The sequence below is a fragment of the Pteropus alecto genome, unplaced genomic scaffold (genome assembly GCF_000325575.1).
Source record: "Pteropus alecto unplaced genomic scaffold, ASM32557v1 scaffold155, whole genome shotgun sequence".
NCBI classification, from domain to species: domain Eukaryota; kingdom Metazoa; phylum Chordata; class Mammalia; order Chiroptera; family Pteropodidae; genus Pteropus; species Pteropus alecto.
This window is the reverse complement of record NW_006438113.1, coordinates 20,745,672-20,756,021: the sequence shown is the minus strand read 5'-3', so window position 1 is coordinate 20,756,021 and position 10,350 is coordinate 20,745,672. Positions and strand designations below refer to the sequence as shown.

General features: G+C 39.2%; 1 protein-coding gene across 1 annotated transcript in view; it reads right to left on the bottom strand.

Annotated features, from left to right (window-relative positions):
• Positions 1-279, bottom strand: part of ANK3 (ankyrin 3) — a 556,993-nt gene extending 556,714 nt beyond the window's left edge. The window contains exon 1 of the mRNA XM_025049361.1: positions 88-279. Coding sequence (XP_024905129.1) covers positions 88-144 — 57 coding nt within the window. The 5' untranslated portion in view covers positions 145-279. The remainder of the gene's footprint in view (positions 1-87) is intronic.
• Between the last annotated feature and the right edge of the window lie 10,071 nt (positions 280-10,350).

Here is a 10,350-nt window from a genome sequence, read left to right as displayed (position 1 = left end):
CTCTTCCCCGGCCTCCCGCGCTCCCCGATTCCCCACGCGCCCCTGCGGGACAGGAAGCCACAGGTAGGGGGGCCGCGCGGCGCTCACCTGCGCAGGAGGAGGGGTGCTCTCAGCGCCGGCTGCAGAGGAGGCGGAGGAGGCCATGTTGTGGGGCCGCTGCTGCTGCGCTATCCAGGAACTCCACTCTCCCCTCCCCGCCCCGCGCCTCCTGCCCCCAAATGTGGGACTCCTCGGGAAAAAAGTTCGGCTGTGGCTCAGGAACGCCAAGCGCGGCTCTGCAGCACCCGCCCCGCGCGCCGTCTCCTCCGGCGGCTGTGGCTGCAGCGCCTGCCAGGTGCCCGCCCAGGCGGGTATGAGGGGGGCGGGCCCGGCTCAGGTAGAGGCGCGGCTGCCCGCCGAGGCCGCTCCCAGCCCGGTGCCCCAGCCCCACGAGCATGCCCAGTCGGCCGCCGTTTGGGGGTCCAAGCAGTGGCGGGGCGAAGGGGCGGGGGCTAAGGGGCGGAGGGCCTTACCTGGGGAGGAATGGGGCGGAGGTAGCTCCAGGAAGGGAAGGAGTGCAAGTGCTGTTTCCTGTGGGCTGCTGAAGAGTTCCAGTAACCATCTCCATTATAACAAAATAATAAATAATAATAATCTCTAATTATGTGATTACTTAAGGCTTATTCTAGCTTAAGTGAAAAAAATCATTATTAGGCAATTTTGCTTTTGCTTTATTATTAATCTATAGGATACAATCCATGCAGAAGTCGTGTTTGCCAGGCACACAGCCTAAAAACCACGTTCATAGCATTTCCTTCCACACCACCTATGTCCCAGCAGCACCTACATTGCCTCAGCTACCTGTCCAATTAAAAAATAAAACTCAGGAGCCATCTGAGGTGTAAGGTAGGCACTGAGCCTGATCCAGTAGGAAAATAGGAGACAGGACCTCTGAGTGTCCTTGAAAGCTCAAGTGACAAGGCTTTGCAGAACTCTGTCCTGAACAAGGCTGAGGGACTGTTGGATTCAGTGCTCCCCCCACACAGACTCCACTATTCAGATCCACTGGGAAGGAAAGCAACTGGCCCTCACATAGCATCTCCCAAAGGGAGATCCTCTCACTGGAGTCATAGGAGATGCATTTAGTCCATGCACAGAGTAGAGTCAGGGCATTAAATGACAGTGAATTATATTGGCTAGAAAGTGATTCCCTTTTCACTTTCTTTTAATGCTTCCACTTACATAAAGAAGAATGTATTCTCAAACACTCACTAAAACCCCTTTTTCTCAAAGAGTAGGCTCCAGGCTCAAAGCCTTAGGTAAGCACTGGGATCTAATTAGAATTTATAGCATTGTTAAGTTTTCATTGTTAAATTTCACTGTTTATTGTTACTGTTATTTTCAAATGAAAGCACGTTTTCTATTTATGATAGGGATCCAGTTTCCTTTTTAAGCAAGTATGTGTAAGGTTTTTTTAATTACATAAAGATAGTAATAGTTCAGATGGAACTAAGATAAAGCAAAAATTCTAGAGGTAGATAGAGAATGTCTGAAATATGGAAAACTGACAACAATGTTTTCCTCAACTAGTGACAGCCAAAGGCAGAATAACTCCTTAACCAGAGAGCAGTGAATTAACTGCGCCTCCAATTTAACACCTAGCTCACTTCCTCCATAACACACATAAAGCTGAAATAACATTTTTTGGGCATCAGCTCTGTGTTGGGCTCTGTGCTAAGCATTTTATAAATGAATATGATATCTCATTTGGTCCTCGCAAAATCCTTGAAAGTAAGTATCACAATATGGAAATTTATTCTCAGAAACTCTAATTTAGCTGTGGTCACAAACTAATAGCTTTATAACTTGGGCATTCTTAACTAGAGTTTAAAAAACCACTTCAGAATTTAGTAAGTCCACAAACCTAAAATTTTATGTTAAATTCTGTGTCCTGTTTCATGGGGGAAAGGTATATAGTTTTCATCAACTTTCAAAGGGATACACATCCCCAAAATGTTTAAGAGCCACTGTTATCATTATTTATGAGACAGTCCATGCCTTGGCTTACAGGGTCCGTAGGGGCAAATGCCCTATCCTCTTATATCTCTACTGTGGCTAGCCTGGTACTTTAACGCCTCAGCCACTCAGAGGCATTGTTTGAGCTAAATCAAATATGTGAAGCAGACAATACAGGTTACAAGTACGAGTTGGGTGGCTGGGAAGAACATCACCTTAGTAAATTCTGCGTGCACACAGGAATTTTATGAGCTAGCTCCCTGGCACGGACACAGGCTTAAGAACCATTTTAAACAAGTGGCAAGCAGCCAATCAAGAAGACAATGGTGGAGAGAAGAAGGTGCAAAAGCGCTACAGGAAGTTAGCACAAGGAGCAGCACCTGAGAGACAGCCCAGAAAGACATGCTCCCTTGCAAAGCTATTCCAGTCCAGTCTGTTTATCTGGCCGGCTGTTTCTGAGAAACACTTGTGTTCAGGTTAAAGACACATCCTCCTCCAGAGACAGGCTGCAGTACAACCAAAAACGCTGACTACAAGTCAAAACTGGGAATATGGCAGCATCTCTCCTACCTTTCAAAACTAAAACTAAACCCAAAACCTTTCCATATATCCCATAACTGCCTTTAATTTTGTCCTTCCCCTGTCCCTCCTTTCACAGTTTAAGTATCTTAAAAAGGATAGTAGTCAACACAGTGCCCCCACTTTCTCACTTGCACTCTTTTATCCATAGCAAATGGGCCTCTGCCCCTTCTCAGCTATTAAAACTGCACTTCTCAAATCACAGTTGACCTCCTATCTGCCACATCCATTAAAGATTTTTCCAGACCTTACCTCAGTTGATCTTCCAGGGCACTTAACATGGCCATCAGTTACTTTCTCTCCCCACAAGTATTTTTCTAGGATTTTGAACTGAGTTTTCCTTACTTCTCACACCATGCACTGTCCCTCTGTGATCTCCATCGCATCAAGGCTCTGGCTATCACATAACAACTCCCAAATCTAACTAAGACAATTTCTCTGAACCTCAAACCCATATTTCATGATGTCCAAATGGAACGACAAGCAACACAGACCTCGAAGCAAGAGAAGGAGGCTTAGAGGCCTTGGAGGAGAGGAGACTGTGCCCTGCCCCCTTCCTAGTGCAATCAGATACTTAGTCCAAAATCATCTTTAGTATATCTCTAAATTATCCTGTCTTAACCATTTCCACTACACCCCTCCCTTTGCCCCTCTAATTGCTACAATTTATTGAACAATTACTATGTGCCAAACCATGCCACTGTGCATTTTCTCATCTCTCTCCTGAACAATTACAATATCCTCTTAATTGTGTGTAGGGGGCCCCAATCTCTGGGCCGCAGGCCCTGGACAGGTCCATGGCCTATTAGGACCTGGGCCACACAACAGGAGGTGAGCAGTAGGTAAGCAAGCGAAGCTTCATCTGTATTTGCAGCTGCTCCCCAGCGCTGGCATCACCACCTCAATCAACTCCACCTTAGATCATTAGGCATTAGATTTTCATAGGAGCACTGGTCCCTGGTACCAAAAAGGTTGGGGACTGCTGATTTAGTGTGTTTAATTATAAGATACTGCCCCAACCCCTTTAATGAGTGTTATGTAAGGTACAGTGTGGCCACCATATTAATGCTCTAAAAATTCAGAATTGTGAAACACATCCGCCTCCAAAGGTTTCAGATAAAAGATATAGACCTATATAACCATTGTTTGTCCTTGTCTGTTTCCCCCTGAAATTGAAAGTTTCTTGAAGCTTCAATTGTATAATTTTCAGTCCAAATACCCAGTATCTAATGCAATGTCTGGTACAGTAGAGGTTTGCTGAGTAGATTAAGGGCATATTTATGAACTTGGACTGAATTTCATAGGACTGACTCCCAAGGTCGAAATCTGACACCTTCTCTTCCTTCCCCCACAGCTATCCCTCCTCTGGGCTATACTACACTTTGCACACACATCACATTTTTCACTATTGTAGTAATTGTTTGCATATCCATGTCTCCAATGAGAATGAGCAAGTTGAAAGCAAAGATGATGATGTAGTAATCTTTATATTTCCAGATTCACAGTCCCTAGCACAATGTCAGGCACATCATATATTGACCCAACGCATTTTGTTGAATGATAGTAGAAAAGAACAGAGGGGGAGAGAGGGAAGAAGGGAAGGTAAAAAAGAATGAAAGAGGTCTGGGTGAAGATCATTTCATTTCTATTTAGAGGATTCTAATTGTATGTTCCAAACTCAGTCACTTCACAATACATCATATTTGTGCATCGCCTTTATTACTTAAAATTTTTATTTAAATTAACTTACTTTTATCTAAACATCGATTTTTATTTTTTTTCCCCATGGTCTCTAACTAGTATATTCACAACATTTAGCCCAGAGAAAGGAAGCCAACATTTGATCTTCCACAATCTGTTTTCACGAACTCAAAGAATGTTAAGATCTGGAAAAGATTTTAGAGATAACTGAGAGCGACCCTTGATTTTACAGATGAGAAAACAGACCAGGAGAGGGGTTAGGGTGTATTTGCCCAAGTCCCCAAGTAAAATCTTGAATGCACTCCTAACTCTCCACTTTCTTTTTGTACCTCTCCTATAACACATCTCCCTCTTTTCCTCTCAGAAGAAATCACTTTCCCAAATTTATCTTCATCATTTCTTTTTGTTTTTCAATTCTTGATACTTATTCTTCCCATTTTTTTTTCTTCCTGGTACTATTTTTAGTGAATAAAACAAGAGAAAGGAAAGAAAAGAGGGAAGGGAAAGGAAAGAAAGGAAGGGAGAGGGAAACGGGTAAGGGGAGAGAAAGAGAGAAAGGAGAGAGAGGAGGGAGGGAGGGCCTAAACATTTATTTTTAGAAGGAACATTATCTTACTATGTTCCTGGAAAATCATATACACTTGCACTAAATAGATATGATGAAAACGAAATGTTGTTATTTCTCGTCTTAGTCTGTATTCTGCCTGAAGCCCCTCTCTTTATTAAAAAGGAAACTTAGTAAGTGTTAAGGGGGCATGAACACTGGCACTAGATGTAAACTTTCTCCTCAGTGTTAACAGGAGTGAAAAAGAACTAAAAAGGAATATCTTATTATATGATTCAAAATTATTTAATGCACTGTTCTTAAGCCATCCAATGTTATCTCAAGAACCACCAGTAGGAGTAGGGTTGTATGAAATTTCCTCTTTCGCTCTGCTTCTCCATCTATATTTCTCCACAACTTCAATTAGACACTATTTCTTCCAGAGTAGTTTCTACTATAATTAGACTCTTAACTCATGATTATATTTAAACAGTAGGATTTCCCCACCTAACCATTAGCAAAAGAGAAAAGCTGATTTTGTTCATGGTGTCTATAAAATCTGCAGTAAACAAAGAAACGAGTTAATACAGAAAGTTTTCACCTGTGAGAAATTTTTTTTTTTTAAGATCAGGAGATTATAGTTAGTGAATATGTGTTTATTTCATATAATAAGCAAGTAATAGAAAAGCATTTCTCAAGTAAGAGAAATACATATTTGGTTATCACTACCCGAGGACTGTGATTATATAGAGAAATATGTCCCTTAATTTGTAAATTTTATGAGGGAAAACAGCTCACCAAGCACAGAGCTGAAACAAAATGTTTTCTCTCTTGTGGCTTTTGGCCTTTCTCCCCATTTATGGTCTCAACTGGGTAGAATCTCATACTTCTAAATATACAATAAAGATGATAGCTTAGCAATATTTTTATCAAGGTCAACTGGAATAAGAGTATAATGTTTATTTGTTGAGTAAGTTTTGCAATTCCATGTAGAATATGGTTAAATAACTTATTTTAGTATGTACTTCCACTACTTAATTCCTTAAATTTCTTAAACATTCAAAAGGAAATAGAGATTATTCTGATATCTGCTGTGAAGTGAGAAACACTGACTGACTCAACATATTTGAGGTAAGTAATTATTGATTTTTAAAAACCCAGTAACAAAGTAGTTTATAAAAATGGGATAATAAACTTTGTAGTAAAGTTATAGAAAAGATCAGTATGGTGAAGTCTACTTTATCTCCACATTTTGATTATAATAAGTTTTCATCCGTTCTTCTTACTCACTTTAGTCTGGGATTTCAAAGACATATAAAGTGATGATAATATTAATAATAGTAGTATCAACCTCAAAAATACATATAAAAAGCTAACATAAAGCAAAACTAATTAGCAACAGGAAATAAATTGGTAACTTTCAGTCACATATTAATAAGGAAAAATAGACTTTTTTAATTACCCTTCCCTAAACTTCCAGTGAAATGAACTGTGTTGATTCTAGTTAAGAGTGCTTATGAAAGAAAAGGAAAGAGAGACTGTTTCATTCATTGGTATAGCATCTAAGACAAAGGGGAAAAGTGGTAAAAGGAAGTGACACCTTAAGACAAGATTTGAGAGAATAAAGAGGAACAGACTTTAAAACGCTTTCTTCCTTCCCACATGCACCTTTTAGTTCCCTCTTGCTTGCTTTAGTCTCCCCCATTCTGATTCTGCTTAACCAGAACCAGGCTCTCTTATGTTTTCATCTTTGTCCTGAACAAAGAGAAAAAATAATCATGAAATTCTTTGACCTAGTCCATGCAAGCTTTGCGCCCACCTCCAGTGGAATTGCCTGTTTCAGTCTTTGTGCTTTATAAAGCTGTTTCTAATGGTTTTATGTGTGAATTCTGCACTTAGGAATTCTAATTGTATACCACTACGTGATATAGAACTTTGAACTTCAAATCTGAGTTTTTAAATTCAAATCAGGGAGAAAATAAATTAATCAGATTCAATGAAAATAGAAACACACCAACACAGCTCTCCAATACTACCCCCAAATGCGCCCTTAGAAAGTACCAAACATTTCTGGTCACAGGATATCCTGTAACTAATCATTTTATTTTGCCACTCTGTTTCCCTTGTTCATTCTTTCAATTACATTATACAGCTTGCTTAGATTCCACATTGAAAGTCTAGAGAGCCATATGAAATTGTTGTGGACAGCCTTAGGATACTGATACAATGTAATTAGAGATCACTGATTTCATAAAATTCGATAACCAGAGAAATAATCTTCATAATCTTCAGCCTGTTGCTGTTCTTTGTATTATCATTGCTTTCTCTTCTGAACACATACCTCTGGTGCTTGCACATATAACTGAGCAAGTTTCTCTACTACAAATGGGTGCCGTACCTGAGCACTATTCTCATCGCTGTTACAGTAGAGTTGAATATTTATATTAAATTTTTTGGCAGATGGCAATTAAGTACCTAAGAAAATGAATATATTCTTTAATGTGTTTTACAGATGGAGATAAAAAGTCTTGGAGAAGGAGAAGGTCTTCCTTTATTCACACAAAGATACACACTCAGTCCTGCATGTCTTCCCTAGAAGGAAACTTTAAACTCAAAGTCCCGTGAAAGAAGGGACAATAATTGTCATGTTTACCACCATATATCCCAGCACCTGGCATGGGACCTAGCACATATTTGATGCTAAATTAATATTTGTTGACTGCCTAGCTGAACTCTGTATTTTATTTATGACTCTTTCAATTTATTGATATATATCTTTTTTATTACTTATTTTCCCTTACACTGAATTTATAAATATATAATGGACTACTTTAATAAAATTATTGATGAAGAGAATAGAAATGTAGAGACACTACATAAATGTTACATGATATTATTGGCTGGTTTATGTGACAATGACATTTGAAATTTATTTCAAATGCCTCCTTTTATTAATCACCTCTTTATAGCTGAGGACTTCTCTTTTGCAGAGCACTTGAAAAATATAGTACATGACATGCCATTAATATTTCCCTGGATGCACTGACTCCCAGGTGTACAGATATAATTCATCTCTCTTACATTCCTTCTCCTCTTCATTACAGTCTAGATCAGAGGTCAGCATACTTTTTCTATAAATGGACAGAGAGTAAATATTAGGTTTTATAGGCCATACTCTTTCTGTTAACAACTACTCAACTTCACTGTTGTACCATTAAAGCAAGCATACCTAACCAATGGGCATGGCTATGATCCAATAAAACTTATTAACGGAAATAAGCAGTAGACTGAATGAGCCATAGTTAACTGACTCCTGATCTAACTTGCCAGCATTCTATCCTTTGGCTTTGTAGAATGTCACTTAGTATGTGCTGGGTATTCTGTTTTACTTCATTTAATCCCCCAAAACAAATCTCCAAGAAGGATATTATTATCCACTTTTTGTGGATGAAGAAATTAGAGTTTAGCAAGGTGGCTTGACCAGCTTCACCTAGCTATTGAGTCAAGTAGCCAGGTCTGACTGTGTGAGAGCCCCTCCTTATTCAAAGGCCATCCTTCATCTGGAATATTGCTATCTCATCCTAAGTGATCTTGCTTTCCTCCTCCCCCACCCCCTATAATTCCCTCTGCTCATAGCATCAACAACGTTCTTTTTAAAATGTGAATTAGATCACAGGACTTCCCTGCTCAAAACCTTCAGTGGCTTCTATTGCCTTTGGAGTAAAACCCAAACTCTTTATCCTGCCTGCAAAGCCTGGTGTGGTCTGGTGCCTCTCTGACCTCACCCTCTGCCCAGTTACTCTTCTGCAGGCTCTAGCCACACCAACCCAGGTTCTGTTTCTGTGCCTACCCAGACCCTTCTAGCCTTATAGTCTCTTCACTGATGCTCCTTCTGCCTGGAGCATCTTCTCTGCTCTTCCTCCATGTCCTTCTCAGTCACCTTCTCCTTGTCAGTTAGTTCTCAGCCTTAAGGTCATCTTTCCCCAGAAAACTTCTCTGATCCTTTCATCTATTCTTTATCATCAACCATTTTTTTCTCTGCATAGCTCTCATTACTACACAAATTTTCTAGTCTACTATTCATTGCCTGTCTGCCCCACTAGAATGTAAGCTCTATAGAAGCATACATCTCTATCCCTCTTATTCACAGCTATATCATCAGAGTATTCAGTAGTGCTTGGCATACATTAAGAATTCAAGAAATATTTATAAATATCTGCTGAACAAATATTTTTTAACAAAATTGCCATGCTCTTCATCACATTTTACTGCTTCCCAGGACTAGCTGAGACAATTTCTCATGACACATATCATAGCAATTGGTTGGGGAAACTTTTGGTTTGTGTTGTTCCATCCCCATCCCTTAACTTATAACCACAAAGACATAAGTAGATGAAAAGAAAATACACCAACTATGTGTGGCCAGTTAGTTCAATGACCAAAGATGATGCTACACTCCATTTAAAGATCATTACCCTTGAAAGTGACAGCTCCAACTTGGTGTGGCTAAAATTCTATTGTTTAGATAAACAGCCTTGCCGAAACAATTTAACTCTTAGAATGTCACTCTTCAAAGGTTTCACTAAAATGAAAAAAGTATGATTTAGAAGGGAATCAACTTTTTTTCCACAATAAGTTCAGAGGAAATCAACAGGATTTTCTCCATAATTATGCCTTGCTGTGGAAAAAGTGTGTTTCTTCTCTTTACTAGATTACAAATTCTTTAAGAGTAGAGACCATGTTTCTTTGCATCCCCATGATATTGAACACACAGACATTTAATAAATACTCAATGTCTTAAATGAAAAATAAGAGAAGGGAGGAAACTGTGGAAGTGATTGATTTTAAGGCAAAAGAAAGGATTCTGAATTCTGAGCCTGTTAAAAGGAAGCAAGAAGCATTTTTTTTTTTTTAATACTAAAGAGTATGGTTGTAGTAAGAGGTCAGAATCCGATTTTAGAAGAGCTACTCTGAGGCCCTAGAAAATAACTTCAACTTTTTTTTAGCTTCGGCTTCCTTATCCATTAAAAACGAAAAAGGGTTGAACTATGTGATCTTTAGGATCCCATGAAAAATGAAAAAGAGTTGAACTATGTGATCTTTAGAATCTCTTCCAATGCTAATATTCTATGATTTAAACAGGAATTAATCTAAGCAGCCAAAAAGATAAGCCTGAAATTCAGTTAAGTAAGCCACACTGATGTGTCCCATTAGTACAAGAAATATGGAAAATAAGAACAGCCAGAATTTTTGGAGATGCTGGGACCTGTATTCTTTCATTCACTTGTTCATTTATTTATTGATTTGTTTAAAATGTGTATTTTTGAATTCTCACAGTTATTTTACTAGATGTAGTAAAATGATTGAATCCTAGAGTATTTTTTAAATACCCAGAGTGTTGAGATTTCTAAACAGACAGGAGAGAGAGCAAGAAGCTTGAAGTATATACACCCGGTTCTAGTCCAGGCTCTGCCTCCGACTTTCTGGGTAAAAGCTAATTCTAGGCATGCATTTGAATACAAGGCCTGGGT